The sequence below is a fragment of the Rhinichthys klamathensis genome, unplaced genomic scaffold (genome assembly GCF_029890125.1).
Source record: "Rhinichthys klamathensis goyatoka isolate OS25496 unplaced genomic scaffold, OSU_Roscu_1.1 h1tg000507l_1, whole genome shotgun sequence".
Taxonomy (NCBI): Eukaryota; Metazoa; Chordata; class Actinopteri; order Cypriniformes; family Leuciscidae; genus Rhinichthys; species Rhinichthys klamathensis.
This window is the reverse complement of record NW_026606988.1, coordinates 102068-127031: the sequence shown is the minus strand read 5'-3', so window position 1 is coordinate 127031 and position 24964 is coordinate 102068. Positions and strand designations below refer to the sequence as shown.

The window sequence follows — 24964 nt, the reverse complement described above, 5'->3', positions numbered from 1 at the left end:
TATTGTTCCATAATTGAGTTTGTAAATTGATATTGTTGAATGCAAAAAGTATGCATTATTAAATAATCCCAAGCAATAATATTAATAGGATTTTAAATATTGTTCTTTTGTGTTTTTTAACTACTTTAATCTATCTCTAGAGCCACAGCCAGATATCTATTGCACACTTGCTTTGCAAGGCTAAAGGGGACCGCTGAAAATTCAGAAAAACCTGCCCTAAATGATGTGAGAGTAAAATTGTCAACTAGCAACATAGATCTATAAATAACCCCAACGCTCAGACCCCATTTTCTATAAGGGACTTTTATTTTGAAACACTCACATCCTCAGACCAAATGCGCCGTTGAGAGGTCGGGCCTATTTAGGGCTTTCTTAAGTTAGAATTTAAACCGTTGGGACACAGCAAAAACATGGGCCTTTAGCTACACACAATCTTGAATGGTAATCTGTGTGTTTGATTAAGTAGGTTTTGTGTCGTCGCAGTGAGAACGCAGCTCTTCGTTTTCGCGGCCGTTGCGGAGGGAGATTGTTATGACATTCTCTTTGTCTCTCGCTGCACAAACCCGAGACTATATTTCTCGCTGAAAGAGCCTCTTTCAGCGATCGGTGCAAATCTAGCTATTCGTTACGACCTTATTCTAAATACTGCTTTTCGCCGACCTGTTCAAGGGGTTGGAACATGTCGTTACACGGTAAACGAAAAGAGATTTACAAATACGAGGCGCCATGGACCGTCTATGCCATGAACTGGAGCGTCAGACCCGACAAACGCTTTAGGCTGGCGCTCGGCAGTTTCGTCGAGGAATACAACAACAAGGTGAACCAAGAGATCCCAGATCGCTCTGCCTTATATCTCTACTTTGTTCTGTGTTCTTATGGCTGCTGACATCCTATCATATAGAGAAGTGTACTCGAAAATGCATAATAACATGGTGTATGGGTGCAGATGAACGGGATTTAGTAATGCCCAGTAACAGAGTGTTTGACATGGATGACATCCATAGAGCACAAATGTATTCCTTGAACATAAGTCATAAGTGTTTTGCCTGATTGCTTTAAAATAACTAACCAAACTGTTATTTGTATCTTGTTTGTGAGTCCTGGTTTGACAGCTGTCAGAAACTCGTACATCATGAATCCAGTAGATTCAATGTGATGTGGACATCAGCTGTTTGTTTTGTGATGTTCAGGTCCAGCTGGTGGGTCTTGAGGAGGAGAGCTCAGAGTTTGTATGCAGGAACACTTTCGATCATCCATACCCCACCACCAAGATCATGTGGATCCCCGACACCAAGGGCGTCTATCCAGACCTGCTGGCCACCAGCGGAGACTATCTGCGCATATGGAGGGTACGCTATGGGAACCATGCAGACACTCTTCTGTTACACATATTCAGACTTTAGTAATGAATGACTGAACTTCAAGACAACATCAGATGAAAATGCATATCAATGCATGTCCCTGGTCTTGAACATTCATCAATGCACAACACATTGGAGTCCCACTTTATATTAAGTGGCTTTATCTACTATGTATGAATTAATCTTTTGATACAACACACTTATTGTGTGTACATAAATTTTACATTCATCATCACCATCAACTTTTATTTCCAGACTCTTGGTCCATTCAGAAGGCACAGACATAACATGCAACATACATAAAATGGATACATACAAAAATATAAGTAGATAAAAATATAAGATATAAATTTTTTTTTAAACTACAATACGGCATTTCTATAAAAGACACTTATACCAGTACACTTATACATTGGAGGTGTTTTTTAAAATAAAAGTACATTGTTATTACAGCTGTAATTAATTTGTTTGTAATTTGTTGACCATTGCCTTACAACTTAACTGACCCTTAAACCTACCAATACCACCAAACCTGTCTCTAACCTTACCCGTATCCCACCTTAATAGCAGCAAAAGTGATTTGCAATAAAATATGAACACAATAAGTACATTGTACCTAACAATTATTTTTTATAATGTAAGTAAAGACGCCTAATATAAACTGAACAAAAAAGTTTTAAAAATTCTACTTAATTATATATTCTGTTCCTCTGATACAACTTTCCTTTTCCACTTACGTCACTTGTGCAATAGGCAAATAGCTGTTTTTTGCTGAATATTGTTTCACTCTGAAGTAATTCAAATGACAGAAGTTGCAAATTGCATTACACATTGACTTATATGACATTGAAATGTCTTATGATTTAAAGATCGATTATTAAATTTAAAGTGAACATGAAATTATGTTCACAACCCATTTACTTCTATGTTGTGGGGCTTTATTGGTCAGGACTTGATTAAATCCATCTGTAATTGATTTCTTGGTGAAAGGTCTCATATTTCAAATAAATGAATTGATGAATTGTTCACAATAAGACTAGGAATGTGTATTAAGAAAGTAAAATTTATTTTAATTTAACTTTCAATGATCAAAGACTCTCTAGCTTTAATACTGTGAAGCAGAACTGTAGAAACACAAACACTTAAATGAAGTGAACTGTCTGTATCTTGTTGTCAGGTGAATGACACGGAGACTCGTCTGGAGTGTCTCCTGAATAATAACAAGAACTCTGATTTCTGCGCACCTCTGACCTCTTTTGACTGGAATGAAGTGGACCCCAATCTTCTGGGTAAGAGAACATGTAGTCAGTCAAGTCACCTTCATTTATATAGCACTTTTAACAATATCGATTGTTTCAAAGCAGCTTTACAGTGATAATAGGGAATTAAAGTAACAGAGATTGTTTTGGCTTTACAGCAGCTCTAGAATAAAGTTATTGTCCTGCTAAAGTTAGTTTTGATTGATTCACTTCAGCCCGCTAACACGACACTGTTCTCACAGAAAACCCTTAATGCGATCCGGCCGCTCATTTGCACAAAACAGTGCCTGGTGGCTCGAGAACGCAAACCATAAAATAGGATCCAAGGTACAAGCCATCGCTTCCGCGTAGCCACGTGAACCGGAATTATCCCGACAACGTTTTATCTGTACAAAGTAGGGATGAGTCGCGATCTTCGAATAGTCGAACTGCGTTCGAAATTCGATCATAAAATTGTTTATTCGAATATCGTTATATTTTCGCACAATTCCAATGTGACATAATTGACGGCGCGCCTACTGTCACAGATCGCGCAGCAGGGTATTTTCGTGTCGGGGACACAAGGTGTCACTAAAATGAATGAAACCCCCTCCTGCGCGATCTAGGATACCAGCGTTTTATACATAGTGTAAACAAACAACAGAAGAAGCATTGTCATGACCGTTAACTCTGCGCCCAACAGTGGTGGGTAGTAGACTAACCTTTACTGTCTATGGTAGTAGTAACCGTCTATGGTAGTAACAAAGTAGGCTACATTTACTTCACTACGTTGGGCGACGTTCTTCTCGTTACTTTATTTTAATGCAATACATGTTGTTAAATGCATAGTTTATTCCAAGCGCGCGGTGTCTTTTTTATGGGCATGAGCGATGCTCCATTCACAAATGAATCACTCTTTTGAGTCGATTCTGTTCAAAGACTTCATCAAACAAGTTGGCAGATCTGTCTAAATCGGTTCGCGAATCAGTTTGAATGATCTGTTCAGTTCCTCGCGCACTGAATCGTCTGAAGCGCTTTCAATTCACACTCGACACAGAGTCGTAACAGGAAGATTTAAGAACATCAAGAGTGTTGGATGAAGTGGCCGTGGACCTACAGTTTAGTCTAGTGAAAGCAAATCTGCAAATGCATCATATTTTTGCCAGCGATGAAGATCTAGTTGAACATCTTCATATGATGTCTGTGAATGAATGATTCCACAGGACGATACATTGTAGTTCATTTCATTCAGGTAATACATTTTACAACCAAACAGATTATTACTCGACGATAGCACTACAAGTATGATGACATTATCCGTTTTTTGGACATATACATTAATTTATAGGCTACATTAAATAAGCTACCATTGTCCAGTTTATGAAATGAACACCCGCCATCCCGCGGTAATGTGTGTGTGTGTATTGCGCAGTGGCACACGAATAGTTTTGATTGAAACTAATTTGTTTAAAAAGTAGGCTTTTGCAGTAACAAGGCAGGTTTGCATAAAATCATTATGACTTTTTTTTTTTATCTAACGAGCATCTGGTTTGGCGATGCAAAAACGGACTGTCGTGCTTATTTTTTTTCTTTCTTCTATGTTAACTACCGGTATGTTAAAAAAAACGACGAAAACATGTTAATTGTTCGAATAATAAACAGTATTTTTGAAGATAAATCGCTAAAGATATAATTGGCCTCCCTTTCTGTTATTGTGCGTTTTTTTTTTTTTTTTTTGATTTTCGAACGATAATCGACTTTTGCTCCTCGATTTTCGAATGGCATTTTTGGCAGAAATTCACATCCCTAGTACAAAGGTGAGGGGAAGGGAAGGAGGCCTTCACAGGGGAGAGACTAGTTGACACTTAAGGACTGCGTTGTCGTCGTGTCCAGGCAGGTCCTTCATCAGATCCGGATACGGCCTGTATCCGGCGGACTGCGGTAAACCTCGGGATAAACAGAGAGACTATTAGCATGTAGAATATTAGCGTAGACGCCATTCTTCTTATGATGTAACGAGTACATCAGGATTTATGGGAAGTGTTCCCGTATCTGGCTGACCTAATCTATGCAGCCTAACATTGAATTATAGAAGTCTATTGTGTTATGTGTATGCTAGGTCAAAGAGATGTGTTTTTAGTCTAGATTTGAACTGACAGAGTGTGTCTGCTTCCCGGACAATGTTAGGAAGACTGTTCCAAAGTTTTGGTGCTAAATAGGAAAAGGATCTACCGCCAGCAGTCGATTTAGATATTCTAGGTATTATCAACTGGCCAGAATTTTTAGATCGCAATAGGTGTGAAGGACTATAATGCGTTAAGAGCTCGCTCAAGTACTGCGGAGCTAAACCATTTAGTGCTTTGTAAGCAATCAGCAATATTTTAAAATTTATACGATGTTTAATAGGGAGCCAATGCAGTGTTGACAGAACCGGGCTAATATGGTCATACTTCCTGGTTCTGGTAAGAACTCTAGCGGCTGCATTTTGGACCAGCTGTAGTCTGTTTATTAAGCGTGCAGGGCAACCACCCATAAAAGCATTACAATAATCTAGCCTTGAGGTCATGAACGCATGAACTAACTGTTCTGCATTTGTCATTGAGAGCATATGACGTAATTTAGATATATTTTTAAGATGGAAAAATGAGTTTTTACATATACTATTCACGTGACTTTCAAATGAAAGATTACACACCCAGGTTTCTAACCGACGACGAAGACTTGATGACCTACGACGAAGACCATCATGTGTTAGACAGTATAGTTAGTATGTGAGGACGTTTTTTGTCCAATAATTAGAATCTGTTTTTTTTTTTCAGAATTAAGTAGTAGGAAATTACTGGTCATCCAATTTTTTATATCAGCTATGCATTCCATTAATTTTGTGAATTGGTAAGTTTCGTCAGGGTGTGAAGAAATATAGAGCTGAGTATCATTAGCATAACAGTGAAAACTAATGCCATGCTTCCTAATGATATCTCCTAAGGGTAGCATGTACAGAGTGAACAGCAATGGTCCTAGTACTGAGCCTTGTGGTACGCCATACTGAACTTTTTATCAATAAGACATCTCTTCATTTACTGCTACAAACTGATAACGGTCAGATAAGTATGATTTAAACCATGCTAATGCAATTCCACTAATGGCAACATAATTTTCAAGTCTATTTAAAAGAATGTTGTGGTCAATAGTATCAAATGCAGCACTAAGATCAAGTAACACTAATAGAGAGATACAACCACGATCAGATGATAAGAGCAAATCATTTGTGACTCTGATGAGAGCAGTCTCAGTACTATGGTACGGTCTAAATACTGACTGAAAATTCTCGCAGATACCATTTCTTTCTAAAAAGGAACATAGTTGTGAGGATACTGTCTTTTCTAGTATCTTTGACAGAAAAGGTTGATTCGAGATCGGCCTGTAATTGACTAATTCTAGATCAAGTTGAGGTTTTTTAACAAGCGGTTTAATCATAGCCAGCTTAAAAGTTTTTGGTACCTATCCTAATGACAAAGATGAATTAATGATATTAAGAAGAGGATCTATGACCTCTGGAAGCATCTCTTTCAATAGCTTAGGGCAGGGCTATTCAATTAATTTGGAATTGGGGCCAGTTCATGAAACTGAGGCAAAATAAGGGGCCGGAGAATATGAGTAATTATGGTAATAAATAAAGAAATTACAACAACATACTGAAGGAATCAATATATTCTATTTTGTAAATGCAGAACAACATATGCACATTGTGATGCACTAAGACTCATAGGCCAAGGGAATTTTTACATTCAAATGGCAATACAATGTTGAAAAATCAGAGACACAGATAATTAGAGAAATGCAATTAACCAACAGAAAACATCCACTTAATTGCACATAACTGTAACAACACAACTTTACAGCTTGTTATCCTCAACAATGAGGAGATAAATTTCAGTGTTAAAAGTAAAGAGGGAAATAATTCTCAGAAACATCAAACTGTCCCCTTTCTCCACTGGCTAAAAACAGAAATGCAGCTAAATGGTAACTGAATACAACTCAGTCTTTTTTACTTCTATAAAAATCCATTCAGCCGATCTCCGGTTCTGGCGGTACCACTTTTAGCATAGCTTAGCATACATCATTGGAGTTGACAAGACCATTAGCATTTCTCAAAAAAAAAATGACCAAAGAGTTTTGATATTTTTCCTATTTAAAACTTGACTCTTCTGTAGTTACATCGTGCACTAAGACCGACGGAAAATGTAAAGTTGCGATTTCCTAGGCTGGTATGGCTAGGAACTATACTCTCATTCCTGCGTAGTAATCAAGAAACTTCAATGCCGTACCATGAGTGCAGCAGGCGTAATGATATGACGCAGCGCCTGAAAATAGGCCACCTTCCGTCAACACAACGGAACTATTTTCAGGCGCTGCGTCATATCATTACGCCTGCTGCACTTCAGGATTTAGCATTAAGCTTTGTATCAGTAGAAAATTAGTAGTATTTTCGAATTACCCTGCTTCCCCCCCTCATATCCCCCTGATATGAGAGAAAAATGAATTTTTAGTCTGGAAAAAATCCTCCGATGACGTCATTTTGCGTCATCGGAGGATTTTTGTGCCAGAGGCTAAAGACTACAGCCAGTGTTCCGCATGTGTTTTCACCACGCCCATATGGGGCGGGATCTCACTCACAGAATGTAAAGATAGTGTCAGCCATCTTTCTGTAGAAGCTAAGCTAACAGGCTCTTGCCTCTTGGTATGTGTAGAAAGTTTGTATAGTAGGCTAATCACGATGGCAGAAGGCAGAAGGGGATTTCGAAGATCTGTTGCGAGAATCTGATGCTCGCGGCTACCTGTACGAGCCGCAATACAGCGATAAACAGTTGCGGGAGATGGAGGAACAAGAGGCGGCCGGAGCGAGACCTGAGCCCGACCAGACTCGAGCTGAGGCGGACTGGCGCCGTGTCAGTGCTCTCGCTGTGCGCCTATGGTAACAGATAGAGTCCTATTGCTGTCGCGAATCTTTTCTTCTGGGCGAGATCGCTGAATCCGCAGAGCTTTGAGTGTAAAAGTGTTAATATTAATTATTTTTTTAATTAAAAGTTATAACTCACATTGGTTGTGGTTCTTTTTATAAACCTTTTTATGTTACTAGAGTATGGATTAGCCTAGATAATGTATTAGCTTAGAGAAATAGTGATTTCAATTGGAGGAAAACAGTTCATATGCAGAGCTACTAAGCTACTCTGTTGACATGGTCCTGCCTTGCATCATATTTTTAATGTGAAAGTCTAAGTTGTGTTATATACATTAGGCTAGTACATCCCGGTACAACGCAATTTAGAACCATTTCGATGGAAATTTATCAAAATAACTCACGATGTATCAAAGCAAGCCTAGTTGTATCCATTTTTCGGATTCTGCCGCCTGTAACCGGTAGGCGTGGTTTGAGAGTGGCCTCGTAAGGGCAGCAAAGCAAGTGCATTCTGGGAGTTGTTGTCTTTCAGCCACATGATGAAAAAATACATTTTCTGCCTTTCAGTCTAGAATGCTTCAATTTAAAAAATAATTTCACATTTCTACTATATAAATGACCAATATTAAATACACATTCATCTTCACAGAGGTGAAGTATCCCTTTAAGCGCAAAGGAGCAACTGTGTCTAAAGTGCTGGAAAAGAGAGAGTCAAAAGTTTCTGACGCAATATCGAGTTCTTCGAAGCTATCTGGGATGCTGAGGAGATGAAAATGATCAGGAATATTATTAATAAAGTGATCTTTAGTGGCAGAAGTGACCGTCTAACATATTTGTAACACGGAGTCGACTTTGCAGCCTTGGCTATATTATGTTTACACGAGACTAGATAATGATCTGAGATGTCATCGCTCTGCTGTAGAATTTCAACGGCATCAACATTAATTTCATGCGATAATATTAGATCTAGAGTATGATTACGACAGTGAGTGGGTCCTGACATGTGTTGTCTAACTCCAATAGAGTTCAGAATGTCTTTAAATGCCAATCCCAATGCATTTTTTTCGTTGTCTACATGTATATTAAAATCACCAACAATTAGGGCTTTATTTGCAGCCAGTACTAACTCTGATAGAAAATCAGCAAATTATTTGATAACGTCTGTATGGTACCCTGGTGACCTGTATACAGTAGCCAGCACAAATCTGAAACGTGATTTATCATTTACACTAGATTAGATGGTGTTACATTAAGCACCAACACTTCAAAATAATTATATTTAAAACTAGACTTCTCAGTAATTCAGACAGATAGTCACAGCCTATTTGTTTGGCTGTGCTGTGATTAAATTGATTAAAAATTATTTCCATTAATAAATGTTCTCTTGGTAACTGACTAAAATAAGTTTAGTTGAAGTACTAAAATTATTAAAACTATAAGCTAAATAGAAGTAATAATAAAAGTTAATAGAAAAGCTAATAAAAATGACAAAAGCACACAAAATTACTATTAATAGCTACCATAATAGTATATGTTAGGTTGCCAGGTTTTCCCCCCCACCCTCATTACATGGCTTGGGACTCACACACACTCATTCACACCTAGAGCCAATTTGGCATGTCCAGTCCACATAACAACAGGGAGAACATGCAAACTCCACACTAGAGCTGCGCAATAAATCAAAATATCGCAAATGTACATTTCGTGATATGCATATCGCATCGGCTTGCAATAATTGGGGTCATAAACCAAAAACAAAGACACACTGCTCTTGACTGAATAACTTTTTGTGGCTTTAATAAGAATCAGTGTACATTTAATTCATACAGTGAAGATTAAGCAGCATTTTATTTTTATATTTGATTATTCAGTTTCTGTTGTTAAATAATCCTAATGTAGGCCTACCTGAAACCCTAAACACCTTGGTTACACTGATGTTAAAATTACACTTATTATGCTAGAGTAAAACACTGCTGTTCACTTTCAGAAGTTGTAGGGATGCTTTCTTCTGACAATAAGAATGTGAAAAATGTATGTTGGTTATATCATTTTAAATATAATTTAAGTTTATTTTCATCATTTAAATCTCACTTTAAGCATTATCATAGCGAAAATTGCATTATTTAATGAGTTATCGCAAATCGTGCAGTCTTACTCCGCACAGAAAGGACTCTTGGCTCATCCGGGGCTCGAACCGTGGATCTTCTTGCTATGAGGCGACAGTGCTACCCAACACACCAATAGTATAAATAATACTTAACACTGTTGTTTGGTAGGTTTTTTTTTTTGTTTGGTTTTTTTAAATACTATCAGGTTGTCGTCATGTATGTGTGTGTTTTCTGTTTTTTCAGGCACCTCTAGTATTGATACCACCTGCACGATCTGGGGTTTAGAGACAGGACAGGTTCTGGGAAGGGTCAACCTGGTGTCAGGCCATGTCAAAACACAGCTAATCGCTCACGACAAGGAAGTGAGTAAAAATTCACCTTAGGACTTCAGATTCTCATCTTTTAACTGGCGGGACATTTTCTATCACTCTACTTTTGTGTACTTTGTTGCTTTCTTTGTATAAATCAAGCATTTTTGTTGGCTTTAAGGTGTATGACATCGCATTCAGCCGTGCGGGTGGCGGTCGGGATATGTTTGCGTCTGTGGGAGCCGACGGATCTGTGCGCATGTTTGATCTGCGGCACCTGGAGCACAGCACCATCATCTATGAGGACCCTCAACACCACCCGCTGCTGCGCCTGTGCTGGAACAAACAGGACCCCAACTACTTGGCTACTATGGCCATGGATGGCATGGAGGTCTCTCTTTTAGTCCATTTTACTTTATTAGTACATTTGTCCTCATCTTTACTCATGTCCCTCACTTTTTGCTGTTGTATTATTGTCAGGTGGTGATTCTGGACGTGCGTGTGCCGTGCACGCCAGTGGCTCGGCTCAATAATCATCGTGCCTGTGTGAACGGTATCGCATGGGCGCCACACTCCTCCTGCCACATATGTACAGCAGGTTAGAAACCAGCCCGTTCACATGCACACATACTACAATACAGTATGTGTGTGGATGAATATATATATATATATATATATATAAATATATATATATATATAAATAAATGCATTTATTCAGCAAGAATGCATTAATTTGATCAAGAACGTTTTTAATTTTTCAAATGATCCTGATATTAAGCAGTACAACTGTTTTCAACATTGATAATAAGAAGAAATGTTTCTTGAGCATCAAATCAGCATATAAGAATGATTTCTGAAGGATCATGTGACACTGATGACTGAATTAATGATGCTGAAAATTCATTTTACCATCACAGGAATAAATTACATTTTAAAATATATACAAATAGAAACCCGTAATTTTAAATTGTAATAATATTTTACAATATTACTGTTTTTACTGTATTTTTGATCAAATAATAAATGCAGCCTTGGTGAACATAAGAGACTTCAAAAACACTAAAACATCTTACAAACCAGTTTTTGAATGGTGTTTGTGTATACAATTTGCGTTAATAATAGTATATTCTATTTGGACTAAATGTTCAAATAATATTAAAATATGAATGGTCCGATAGGGAATGTGTCAGTTCTGTTATCCTTATTGTTGATGTTTTTGTTGCGTCAGTATAAAGGTCCGTTCACACCAAGAACGATAGCTGTAACGATATCTATATTAGTGTTCACATCAGCGGACAATTTCGTTGTTTATTCTAAGCGTGCGCTGCAGTTTTGTGGGCTGCAAATTTAAAAGCTCAAGCTCTTTAAAGCAGGATGGATTCTGATTGGCTGTCAATGTTTTCGTTGTTCATCAGCTTGGCTAAATTGAAATCTGAAAGTGATTCCATCGATTTCGTTTCTCTATATACGGTTATCGATATAGTTGTGGTGTGGACTATTTCTAATGCTATTCTTTTATATTTAGAATGATTTTAGATTTTTATAACTGAATCGTTATAGTTTTTGTCCTTGGTGTGAACAGCCTTAAGACTGTAGCAGCCGTGACAGTGCTGTTTCATTATAAGTCTTCTTTACCTGGCCCCCCTTTTCTTTTAAATCCCACTGTAGCGGACGATCACCAGGCTTTGATTTGGGACATCCAGCAGATGCCGCGGGCCATCGAGGACCCCATCCTGGCCTACACGGCCGAGGGAGAGATCAACAACGTACAGTGGGCCTCCACTCAGCCCGACTGGATCGCCATTTGCTACAACAACTGTCTGGAGATCCTGAGGGTGTAGAGCCGAGGCTTAAAGTGCCCCTGTGCTTCCTGTGGGGGGCATCGCTGGGAAAGGGTCTTTAATAAAGCAGAGACTTGTTTTCTAAAGTTCCTGAGGTCTAGAGATTTCAAGCGGGAAACGATATGAACGGGCCTATGGGAACAACGGTCTGAACAATGTGTGTACAACTTTTGTCTGGAAGAATGAGACGGCGTGAATGAGTATCTGTGTTTCTGCACATTATATTGGTCTGTTTTCCTACCTGCTGTCCCAGAGTCCTCATCATGGGATCTTAAACACATCTGTAATTACTATGATTCTTGGCCATTTGTGTTGGGAGAGATACATGTTTATTCAGTTTGACCGGTAAAAACTAGGATTGTAAAGATTTGCCAACATGGACATCCAAAACAACCATTTTATTAAGATGTAATTACTTCAAAGATTGATACAGTTTTAAAGAGCCTCTGAACTTCAGATCCTGCTTATCATTTCAGGAAGGTGCCATTTTTTTTTTTTTTTTTTAGCTTTGGAAACTTAAATACCGTAGTATGGGGATAAAATGCTTGACGTCACTGCAAAACATTCATAATAGTTCTTCAGACACGCTCATAACTCACATAGCGGTTAGTTGCATTGTTGACGTCAGTGTTTGAGTGGAGGATATCTTGAGCAAAATGTTATTTCTTTTAAAGATGCATTACTGCTCACTAATTGTGAGAAAGCTCCTGTTATATTTTTCCCATGTTAGTTTTCAAAATAAGTCAGTCCCCTTTCAGCATGCTTGTGCTTGAAGTGAAATATGTACTGTATACATATATAAATATTATGTACAAGGTAGGACAAACGTGTCACTTTTCAAGAATCATTTTGCATTGCGAGTCATTTGGTCTGTTCATGTTATTCATTGTTCTGTTGTTATGCAAATATGATGTAGTAGTGACGCCACTCTTCGGTCAAGACCGAAGTCAAAAGTGAGTTTGCAAGGCTGTGTGGGATCGTCATCCTCACCTCACACTCTTAGATGGAGTGCTTATATGTAAGTAGTTCTCTGTGTGTCCAGCCATAATGCTTTTCTATTAATAAACTCACTTAATAAACTCTTGTTCTTTCATAAAGCTTACAGTGGTAATTCATCATGTAATGGCCAGACAACTAACATTTTGGTATGCTCAATATATTGATTGTTGGTGGATGTTACAGATTGGTTTTATTTGGTTAGAGGAAATGAGCATGCATGATTAAATATCTATTTTATATTTTGATTTAATTTTCTTGATAAAAATTTCTATGATCTAACGCTCAGTTTATAAATACTAATAATAACACTGTTGAATGTAATCTTTAGCAAAATATAGAAATTAATATCCGTTTTTCATAGTTCATTATAATGTTGTAATGCCTGAATTCACTTTTAAAAAGCATTTAAAAAACTTTTATTTAGATAAAATAGTAAATGTGTGTGGATAGATACATAAATAGTATGTAATAGCCAGCTATCGCTTATAACCAGTGTTATCTTTAAAACTAAAATTATAAAAAGAAAATGTTTTTGGTATTGGAATAAAGCTGAAATTAAACGACTATACGAAAAACTTAAAATAAAAAAACCTAACTGAAATAAGTAGGCTAAAGTACTAAAATTGCTAAACCAGAAACAAAAAAGAGGCTAAATAAAAATATAAAATAAAAATGATACAAAATTACTAAAACAGACTAAAAATTAAAATAGAAGCTAATTCACAATATTAATATATTGCATGAAGTACTAAACGCTGATTATAACTTGAAAATAATGATAAGCTTGACTATTTTAATATCAGTGCATCTCTAGTAAAAATGAAAATTAAGAAAACCAGACCAATGAAAATAAGGACAAATAATATTGATAGCTTAAACCCAGTACAACATTAGTACTTCTTTATAAATAACATTTAATCTAAAAAATATTAATAATAACAGTTGTGTGCTTTTGGAAACCTTGACAGTCCAACGAAGGTTTCTAGTCATTTTACATACATTCATCTGCTTACATTGCAGAGGTGAAATTTTACAAAAGCAGTCCTTCACTTTCAAATCAGAACGTCAAGAATTCGTGAGAAAATTCTCAGAGACAGATCGCAAGTCTAAACATATCCACACACAGTCACACCACCCGTCAGCAGTTAAAATAACCACTTCAGTGACAGAAATATCATTTCATAACCCTGAATTCATGCCCATTTGGTTACTGAATCCAAATATATACAAAGATTCATTTTGTGCCAGTCATTTGATGTAGTAATACAGTAGATTTGGGTTATATATATACACACACACACACACACACTCTCTCTCTCTCTATATATATATATAGTTTAAAATGATAAAAATCTATACATTGAAAAGAAAATCAAGCACATTTGCAATATCAGTACACACAAGCAACTCATACTTTTAAAGCCCGGGTATGTGTCATATTTGTCCTGGTTTCAGTGATGCTGCTGCCTCAAGAGGATCTGCCTCGAAATAACAGCTGACACAAGAAGACAGGATGGAGTTTAGAACGTAAAGACAAATCTCAAACCAGACAAAACATTTACATGATGGTGTCAAGTGATCATAATGTAGCATCCCTCTTTGACTCTTTGATCTTGTCTTTATTGCCAACTGTGCTTCTCTTCATATTCGATAACAAAAAAGTTGAGAGGTGTTACAAAATACTCTCGCATCAGAGGAAAAAAATCCTGCTCTTAATGAGAAGGGATATGAGACAAAACACCTCAGAGATTCAGAGAAATCTACTGGACGCCCTTGTAACTAAGGAGTAATATGAATGCATTTATTGCAGAAGTGCAATATTGAGCAGATTAAAAAAGGAAAACCATGAAAATGTGGTAGATGCGTCTTAGAACAGAGAGTAGTCTGTTTTTGGCCTCTAGCTTCCAGGTAAGACTGGATCGGACATGTGCCTCTGGATTTCTGGTGATCCCTCCAGTGTGCTTGGATTCTCCAGACTGTCCGGGAGTGATGGGAAGCGCAGGTTTCTACACAGCAGTCCCGGGGGCTGTAGATGAGGCTCTCCTGTGGGCACAGCTAGCTCTGTCTCTGGGGACATGGACATGGTGTCATTGGAGGCAACTGTCAGGTGGATCCCACTGGACAAAGAGTCTGGAGACTTCTCTTTGAAGCTGTACAAGTCAGGGCTCTGTGTAATGTGGAAAACAGGTTTGGTTCAATACAGTCGTGCAACATGCTCACTACAATGATTAAAGAGCTAACAACAGAGATCAGTCTATCTCGCTACAGTCGCTATATTACCAAAGTCTGAAAGAGGATTGTCATATTTGGGGGGTCATCAAAAAACGTTTTCAAAAGAGGGTTAATTTAGAGACAAGGCAACATACAGCATCTCAATATTTGTATGAGTGTTTTATTTCCTCCTCCTTTTACTGTTTCCTCCTGTGCTATACGGTTTCATTGCTCATTAATGATAACTGCGATTAATCTATGTAATATGCGATTTACAAACCCACTTGTAAATATCACACCCTCCCTCTCTCAACCTACCTTGCCAGGCGATGTACTGTCAGAGATCTGTAAAGAGGGCATAGTGGTATGCGTTGCTGTAGTGTACAGGCTGGTGGGGTGAGCGGGGTGGGCCAGCGGTTCTGGGGAAACGGCGCTGTAGGCGGGGGGTACAGGTGCCATCTGCCTCTGCAGCAACTGCAGGATCACATTTATATCTGCTGTCATCCTGGTCTCCAGTCTTTAGAGAGAGAGAGAGAGAGAGAGAGAGAGAGAGAGAGAGAGAGAGAGAGAGAGAGAGAGAGAGAGAGAGAGAGAGAGAGAGGGAGAGAGAGAGGGAGAGGTTGGAAGGCAAATGCAGACTTTGCATTTAAAGCTTGTTTTTTCTTTGGACGTCGGACCTGTTGAGTTGCGACTGCAGCAGCTCCAGGCGGGCTTGCAGTTGGTTCGGTCTGTCCTCAACAAAGGGGCTGTGATGGTGGTAGCAGGCCTGCACTGCAGAGGAATGTCTCTTACTCTCAGAGTACTGACTGGCCCTGCGGTCGGGCAAATAGCTGTATAACCCCGACACATTCAGAGGAGCTGCTGTATGGATGAAGAATGACAGAATAATGGACAAGACCAAAATGATTAGAAAATGTCACACAAATTTGCAGATAAAAAAAATAAACATTAGCTAAATACCAATTTGCATACTTCTACCAAGTACAAAACGTATACTGCACTGGCTATGGTACAGGTGGCATGACATTTTTTTTCTAAATGTATTTGCATGTTCTAGATCGTATCCATGCATAATTGATGATTCTATTTTTAACATTTCTTGACCTCATAGTTTTTAATCAAAATTCCCAAAAAAGATTTTTCTCATAAATGAATAGTACTTTTGAAAATTGTTTAAAATAATGTCATATCAGTAGCATAATAAGAGTAAAAGCTGTTTTATTTTATTCGCTTCATAGGATCACATGATCAGATGAATTCCACCTGCTCTACATGATTTAAGCTGGATTCAAAACTCGGTGCAACACAGGCTCAATAGAGGCTCGTTGCCTCTACCTAACTTTTTTTTACATCATTTTCATACGCAATAGAGCTTTAGCCTTTTAGCGGCACTTCCCAGACATCTTATTTCCGAACTACTGTGCATGAACCTGCTTAATAAAATGTTGGCACTGTCACTTTTATCCGTTCTGGAGAAAATCGAATGTGAATCGAACTTACTGGAAATTTCACTTTGAAACTGCTGCAAAATGTACAAGCAACGTAATAACATTTTTACAAAAATGTCACCACAGGCACATATTTTTCATGACCCGGGGTTGATATTATGTTCAGTGTGCTGTGATTCAAGAAGCACCAATCCTTCTACCTGTGTACGGATGTACCCCTCCCAGTGTTCCTCCCGTGGCAGAAGCTGTGCTGTTGCCCGGGGGCAGATGGCTGACTGCAGAATGAGAGTATTCCTGCATCTCTGTCCCTGGTGAGTACATCTCCCCTCGGTCGGACACCAGGGGCTTCATGTCCTCCTCACTGGACAGGGAAGCAGCACTGGCATTGCTGCATAACTCATCCCAGTGTGAGAGCGGTATTGCCCCCCGATGGTTCCCCACAGGGGAACAGGACTGGACTGGGTACGTGTCCATTCCATCTCGGTCCATCCCATCTGGGTGATTTAAGAGAGAAGAGAAAGATCAAAATAGTATAGTCCTGCAGAAAAATATTTTTTGTGGCCCTCGTAGACTAGATAGGCACCATTACCAGGCCGATTTCGCTGTAGGGGGTTCCTCCGATGTCTGGGCCGACGGTACCCACAGTCTGAGTCCTCGCTTGGGGTTTGATGCATGATTCTGTCTGCCTGATACACACAAGCTTCAGTAACTCACATAATTACAGAACACGTACGGAAACATGAATAAAGACTTGCTATCATGCAATGTATTGTGTGTTTGAGTGGCTTACATCTCGAAGGTTGAATGTGATTTCCAGGTTGCTCCAGAAGTTGTCTGAAAAATCGGGGTACATGTCCAACACTTCCAGCAGGTCGTCTCTCAGGATCTTGTGCAGGTCACAGTACGTCAGAGCCCTCACGTCCGCACTTGATTTCCCTGGCCTGGCGTATAGACTGATGGGCTCCCCAAAAATGTCATTCTTACCTACAGTGAAAACAGGACGAGAGGCAGGTGGTTGGAATAATTGGAAGAGAATAGAAATAGAGAAAGAAGAACAATAACAGTTGGGTGCCAAATACTGTAGGTGTCACATCCACCAGCTGGAGTGCCCTTGATCTCCACCAGAGGGCACTCCTCCCTAGTCCATTGGCACCACTTCATGGACTACATTTCCCAGAAATCGCTGCCCGGTCTCATCATCCCTGATTGTTCTCAGCTGTTTCTCATTACCTTGTCAGTCCCTGCCTATATAAACCTGGTTCATTCAGAGTACGTTTACACGACAATGATGTGCTAAGAAACTAAAATGTTTTTTCTTTGTACAGATGACGGCTTTATCAAACCGATCCCCATCCACACAAATCTGTGAAAATGCTGCATATATGCATGCCGGACAAGTAGTTGACGATGTCACTTTGTAAATAAAGACTACGCGCACATTTTTCTCCCGAACGCACAAGCCTATAGACACAAATTACATAATCTATCTTTTTTTTGTCCAATTTTCTTTCTAAGGATGTTAATCTTGATAATACTGTATTATTATTTTGTCTTCTGGGTAAATTTCATCTTCACAAAGCCAGAATCATTCACTGTAATCCCAATTTTAGAATGTTCTCCTTTGATATAAAGTCCCTTTTTACTTCCTTTAAGACAATGCCACAAATGCTTCGGAAACATAGATCATCCTTGAGTCTGGTGTAAAGAACCTTTAATTTTTCATGATGACAAAATGTTATACTGTGTTGATTTGTGTAATTCTTATAAACCACTTGTGATGAATCATGATGTCTGTATGCCCCCCTTATTTCTTACTGTTAATATCTGTATCCTTTAATTTGCAACAAAAAAAAGCCTATAGACTAAACACATACTACGCATGTGCATGACATCACCGTTTTCACAGATTCGAGGTTTTGTAGTTTACACGGGGTTGATAAGGGTGTCGGTTTCAAAAAACATTCACATTGAAATCCGTTTTCAAAAGTTTGCGTTTTCAGGGCACCAAAACGCTGTTGTCGTGTAAATGAACATCCAAAACTCATAAAAAGTATTCCGTTTTTAGTTAAAAGCGGTGTCGTGTAAACAGCCCCTAAGTCACTCTTGGTTAAGTCTTGTTTGTGTCACCACACAGAATTTCCAAGCGCTCTGTCTTTCGTTTTTCATGTTTATGGTTTTGACTTTCTGCCTGGTTTCTTGGTTCTCCCTGTTTGCCTGTGTTCCTGTGCCCTGTTATTGTTTAGACCGTTTACCCTCTGCTTTTGACCTTTTGCCTGTTTATTGGATTACGTCTTTGGATTGCCCTTTAATAAAATACTGCATTTGGATCCTCAACCTTGTGGATGCTCAACCTATTGTATGTTGGGACCCTACACTGCTGACACAATATAATTGTAATAGTATTTCACAATAGTAGTGTTTTACTTTATTTATGATCAAATAAATGCAGTTTGGTGAGCATAAGAAACTTCTTTAAAACAAAATAAATAAAAATAAGCCAATAAGATCCAGTTACATCAACTTTCTGTGCAAAACTGACACAATAAATGTGAAGTTTACTAAAGTTAAGGCAGCAATTAAACTTTATTTTTCAAGCTGAAGTGAGTTCAAATTAATGAAGAATGAAGCAAAAGATAAAAACAGAATTAGGCAGAATTCCAACCTAAAATGGCCACCACGACATCCTCTCTGAGGATCTCTATGGAGCCGCGGGAGATGAAATATAGTGCGGTCAATACGTCTCCACTGTGCACCAGAGTGTCTCCAGGTGGGGCATGGGTGGTCTTAAAACGCATGGCCAGAGCACGCAAACAACCCTTGCTCGCCCCCCGGAATGCCGTACAGTTCTGCAGCAGACTGCGGTTCAGATGCAGACAGATGTCAGCTTGCAGACACTCCGGAAAACCCTTTAACACCTGGGAGAAAAGCAATTTTTGAAGAAATTTCACATTTTTATTAAAACAATTAAAAAACAAATTAAATTCAACCCCAGAAGCTTACCAGGAGTTTAAAAAGTAGCATATCAAGTACAAAGCATAAAATTGAAACTTTTTTCCTATGGAGGAGCTTTATAACATGCAGTTGAGGGGCCTGGAAGCCCCCTCACCATACTTTGAACACTGGGGAGGGAGTATACAAGTAATTTTACGTACTGCTGCAGGTTGAATTGCAGGGTATGTGGGTTTAACTCACAGCGTTCATGTCGATGCCATTAGTATAGGACCAGGCGTGCTGGAAATATTCTTCCAGTCGTTGCCGAAGGCCTCCTGGGATCTGATGGAACCTGATGAACTCTTTCACACGTAGCATCTGAGTGTGGTAGCGAGCTGTGCCTGAATACAACCTCTGAATTATAGCAGACACATTGCCAAAGATACTGGCATACATCAGGGCTGGAAAGGAAGAAGATCAAAGACTATCATCAGCAAAGAGAATGGTACAAACAATATATTTTTTAATTTATTTAGATTATATACACACACTACCGTTTAAAGTTTAGGGCCATTTTTTAAATAAGTCTCTTATGCTCACCAAGGCTGCATTTATTTGATCAAAATACAGTAAAAACATTTCTAATTATTATCAATGTTGAAGACAGTTATGCTGGTTAATATTTTTGTGGAAACCGTTATTCATTTATTTCAGGATTCTTTGATGAATAGAAAGTCCAAAAGAACACTATTTATTTGAAATAGAAGTGTTTGTGACTTTATAAATGTCTGCACTGTAATTTTTATAAACTCAAATTAATGTGTCTTTGCTGAATTTGAAAAAAATCTTACTGACCACAAACTTTTAAATGGAAGTGTATAATAATGTTTAAGATTTGAAGACTTAGTTGTCATGTCTAATAAAGATAATGAGTGCACTTACAGCCAATGAGCATGACACAAATGGAGAAAATCTTCTCAGGGTTGGTGTTAGGAGAGACGTTTCCAAATCCCACACTGGTCAAACTACTGAAAGTGAAGTACAGTGCAGTTACATATTTATCCTTGATGGAGGGGCCGGAGAAGGAGTCACTGTCATTGTAGCGCTTGCCAATCTGGTCAGCCAGGTTGTCCAGCCAGCCGATCTTCATGCCTCCGATACGGGCAGAGCTGGTGCGCTCCACATTTCCAATGGCGTACCAGATGCATGCCAGCCAGTGGGCGATGAGGGCGAAGGTGCACATGAGGAGGAAGAGAACTGCTGCGCCATACTCAGAGTAACGGTCCAGTTTCCTCGCTACTCGCACCAATCTCAGCAGCCGTGCAGTCTTTAGAAGGCCAATCAGAGTGGTGGTTTGAGGCTGGAAGGAGGAGTTTGAGAGGATTAGTTTGCATTTCATAACAATCACTCTTATTTTTAATTTGTCTGCCTGACTGTGACGGAATGGTATTTATGACCTTCTTTCTTCTATGGCACACATAAGTGGAATCTCTGAAGAAGTCTTAGCCACTTCTGTACATGTAATGAAAGGACTTGAGCCGTCAAGTTTTCAAAAAAGCACCGTAAGACTATCAAAGACTCTTCTGAATTGATTGGAAAACTTTATGTGAGGAACAAATCACTATTCACAAATAACATTTTCTCCACTGAACTGCAGTGTTTTGCAGTCAGTGATTTAAACAAGTCATTCAGGCCAGTTTTATGAACTGGATCAAACGATTCATTAAAAAAGATCTGACTCAAAAGAATGATTCATTCACATATTGGATATTACTACTACTCTCATGAACTCTTGACTAGGGCTGATATCAGGATTTGAGACCTACATTTTGGTTTGTTCCTCATACAAATCTAGTATGGCTTAAGTAGTCTTTTAATTAAGGGGGTGAGGAAATTAAGGTTCATTAAGGGGGTAATGAACGAATACCCCTTTGAGAGCTGCTAAGCACTTAAAAGATCGTCATTTTCAAGAACAATGTAGTCAATGTGAGTTTAAACATAAATCTAAAAATGCATATAAATGCTTCCAGTGTGTTTATATGCAAATCCATACTTACATAAAATAATTAATCACTATAATCAGACTCTGGTTTTCATGAGCAAAAATGGCAGATTTCAAATGAAATACTTCTGGAAACCGTTACTGACAGAAGTAAGCAATAAGTATGAATTATTAACATATGAACATATGAATTATTAAAATGGCTGCTGTTTCATCATTCTGTGAAGGTGACCTTCCTCAATATGGCAGAATCTACATGGGAATAAATCATTCAGCATACCAAACACAATCAACATTATTACACTGCGATCAATATTCTAGATGATTCATTGATTAGTCTGAGCGGTTCTTCTAAAGGTAGAATGCTTAACAATTGTACGTTCTGTTCTAGCTGTACATCTGAAATATCATATACCATATCATATACATGTATTCATATACCACCTACTTAGCACATCACAATCCTCACCTCATCTGAACCTGATCTGAAAATGAGCAGGTCGAAGGGAACCGCAGCCACAATGTCTATGAGGAACCAGCCCTTGATGTAATGCTGAGCGATGCGAACAGGATTGCTGACAACCTCGTCGTTGTGATTGACATAAGTGGTTCTGAAATTGATGAGGATGTCGATAATGAACATGACATCCACCACCAGGTCCACTACATTGAGGGGGTTGCAGGTGTAGCCGCAGGTGCGCCTCCTCTCGTCCTCCTGCTCGTTGAGGAGAAAGGCAGCGGAGTAGGGTGTGAAGACGGCTGTGTAGAGCACCAAGAGTAGGATGATCCAGTCCCATACTGCTTTGAACGGGCTGTAGTGGAGAATTGTCCACTTGTGGATGCGTGGAGCTTGAAGCTTGTACTCGGGAAGCACATCTGCCCCGAGTGACAGTACCTGGGAAGAAAAGGAGGGATATTCAGAGGATGTCATGGGGTATCTTTAATTGAAATTCCATTGATGCAAAGGGTCAAGGTTAGCATCGCCGACAGTTTTGCTGGCAGATTTCATAACTACAGCATTCATAACTACTTTTTGTTAATTGAAATAAAGCTGAAATAAAATAAAGGTAACACTTTACAATAAGGTTCATTAGTTAACATTAGCTAACTACCTTAGTTCACATGAACTAAGCATGAACAATACTTCTTCAGCATTTATTAAAAGGATAGTTCACCCAAAAATGATAATTAACCCATGATTTACTCACCCTGAAGCCATCCTAGGTGTATATGACATTCTTCTTTCAGACGAATACAATCAGAGTTATTAAAATGCCCTGTCTCCTCCAAGCTTTATAATGGGTGAATGGCTGGAAAAAAAATTTAAGACCAAAAAAAGTGCATCCATCCATTATAAAAGTAATCCATGTGGCTCCAGGGAGTTAATAAAGGCCTTCTGAAGTGAGGAAGCCATGCATTTGTGTAAGGAAAATACCCGATATTTAAAACTTTATAAACTATAACTACTAGCTTCCGACAGACGGCCGTACGAATCGATTTACGGTGGAAGACTAACCCCTGACCCGAAGCACAGCGTAATGACGAACACGGAAGCTCAGAGGAAAGAGCAAAACAAAACACCAGTCGCGAATTGCAAGTCGACTTACGTAGTAAAGGTACGGTTGTCTGGCGGAAGCTAGTTATTTTAGATTATGAAGTTATAAATAAGGGCATTTTTCTTACAAAAACCCATGGCTTCGCTTCAGAAGAACTTTATTAACCCCCCGGAGCCGTGTGGAGCATTTTTTTTATCATGGATGGATGCACTTTTTGGGCTTCAAATTTTCTCTAGCCATTCACTACCATTATAAAGCTTGGAAGAGCCAGGACATTTTTTAATATAACTCCTATTGTATTCGTCTGAAAGAAGAATGTCATGTACACCTAGGATGGCTTCAGGGTGAGTAAATCATGGGCTAATTTTCATTTTTGGGTGAACTAACCCATACGTTATTAAAATCAAAAGTTGTATTTGTTTACATTAGTTAATGTACTAAACTAACATGAACAAACAATGAATGACTGTATTTTTATTAACTAACATTGACAAAAATGAATTAATACTGTAACAAATGTATTGCTCATTGTTAGTTCATGTTAGTGTCAGGACTCTGGTTTTATCATCAGCCTTTCTGTTGTATTTGTTTTGTGTCTTGGTTGTCAGTTTCTCTCACTCTGCCATCACTGCTGCACCTCATTCTAATCAGTTCTCCTTACGCACACACCTGCCCCCAATTTGCATTGATTTTCTCCACTACTTCTCTCTTTCTTTGCTTCTCTGTCAGTGTGTCTTGGTTACCATCCGTTTCACTACTGTCCTAAAACAGTCTTGTTCTAGTCGTGGCCAGTTTACATGCCTTGTCTGTTTATTTAATCTTGTTTGGTTTCCCCTCTGATTTGCCCAGTCTCTGTACTCAGTCCAGTTTCGGCTCGCTCACCTGGTTTTGATTTTCTGCTCTTGTTTTGGACTATTGCATTGGCTCTACCCTGGGGCTGTGGTTCTGCCTCTGGTTTTGACCCCTGCTGGGCCCGTTTCTCCATATCGTCTCTCTCTTGGGGTTGTTACCTCGCTGAACTGACTTCTGGCTTTTCTCCTGCCTGCCCCTTGGATTTCGCCACTGCCCCGCCCTTTTGCTCGGTTGCAAATTATATTTGTGTTTTGTTTTTTTCTTTGCATTTTGGACAATAAATTGAGTGAACTGCTAATCTGCTCTAGGGTCCCTTTTTCATCCCAGCACCCCTAACAGTTAGTTAATACGTTAACTAATGAACCTTATTGTAAAGTGTTACCAAAATAAAATGTAAATTAGTTGAAAAACTTAAACTAAATGAAAATTTGAACAAACTGAAATAGGTTGAAGCACTTAAATGACTAACTGAAAATAAAATAGCAATAAAAAAGCTAATGAAAATGACAAAAGCATTAATTAGCATAACAAAATTGTCGGCAACGATAGCCTCGTGGGCAAGTGCGCCGTTGTGCTTCGGGCGACCCGAGTACGAGTCCTGGCTCGTAGACCTTTCCTGATCCCGTCCCCCCTCTCTCTCTCTCCCACCTCACTTCCTGTCTAGCTACTGTCCTATCCTGAATAAAAGGCAAAAATAAATCGAAAAAAAAAAAACATATAAGCATAACAAAATTACAAAAATTTATTTAAAATGAAAACTAAAAACAAAAGCTTATATAAAAATATTAATTAGCATAACAAAATTGTCAGCGCCGATAGCACCAAAACTGGAATTCTCTTCCCCCTCATATTCGTCCCATAGACTCCATTTCACAGTTTAAAACCACTCTCAAAACTCATCTTTTCAAGTCAGCCTAAACTTTAAGCACCTCACCTCTCCCTCCATCAGCATTAGCCTGTTGGATGCTTTTATACTTTTATGCTTTTATATTTTTAATTATACATTTCTTTCTCTTAATAGCTAATACTATTTTTACTTGTTGTAAGGTGACCTTGGGTGGTCTGAAAGCCGCCTAAAAAATTAAATGCATTATTATTATTATTATTATAACAAATATAATAGCATATAAATAATACCTGCTAAAATAA

The 24964-nt window shown here is 38.6% G+C and overlaps 2 protein-coding genes across 6 annotated transcripts in view; one reads left to right on the top strand and one right to left on the bottom strand.

Moving 5' to 3' along the window:
* The first annotated feature begins 313 nt into the window (after positions 1 to 313).
* On the top strand, positions 314 to 11854 carry dcaf7 (ddb1 and cul4 associated factor 7). 2 transcript variants are annotated; one of them, XM_056238090.1, is made up of 7 exons: positions 314 to 817; positions 1191 to 1349; positions 2539 to 2650; positions 9911 to 10029; positions 10157 to 10366; positions 10456 to 10573; positions 11644 to 11854. In XM_056238090.1, the coding sequence occupies exons 1-7, from the start codon at positions 680 to 682 to the stop codon at positions 11814 to 11816; spliced, it is 1029 nt and encodes a 342-aa protein (XP_056094065.1). In that variant the 5' UTR covers positions 314 to 679; the 3' UTR covers positions 11817 to 11854. The 2 variants fall into 2 exon arrangements, with proteins under 2 accessions (XP_056094065.1, XP_056094064.1); XM_056238089.1 differs by having other exon boundaries at positions 11641 to 11854.
* Positions 11855 to 14703: 2849 nt separating this feature from the next.
* kcnh6a (potassium voltage-gated channel, subfamily H (eag-related), member 6a) overlaps positions 14704 to 24964 on the bottom strand; it is a 63743-nt gene continuing 53482 nt past the window's right edge. The window contains exons 7-16 of one of the 4 annotated variants that reach the window (XM_056238084.1): positions 21877 to 22302; positions 20348 to 20765; positions 19667 to 19866; positions 19137 to 19389; positions 17265 to 17458; positions 17058 to 17160; positions 16675 to 16968; positions 15704 to 15887; positions 15345 to 15543; positions 14704 to 14982 (exon numbers count right to left, since the gene is read on the bottom strand). In XM_056238084.1, coding sequence (XP_056094059.1) covers positions 14713 to 14982; positions 15345 to 15543; positions 15704 to 15887; positions 16675 to 16968; positions 17058 to 17160; positions 17265 to 17458; positions 19137 to 19389; positions 19667 to 19866; positions 20348 to 20765; positions 21877 to 22302 — 2541 coding nt within the window. In that variant the 3' untranslated portion in view covers positions 14704 to 14712. Of the gene's footprint in view, positions 14983 to 15344; positions 15544 to 15703; positions 15888 to 16674; positions 16969 to 17057; positions 17161 to 17264; positions 17459 to 19136; positions 19390 to 19666; positions 19867 to 20347; positions 20766 to 21876; positions 22303 to 24964 lie in introns of those variants that run through there. The other 3 variants (XM_056238085.1, XM_056238086.1, XM_056238088.1) reach the window with 3 other exon arrangements.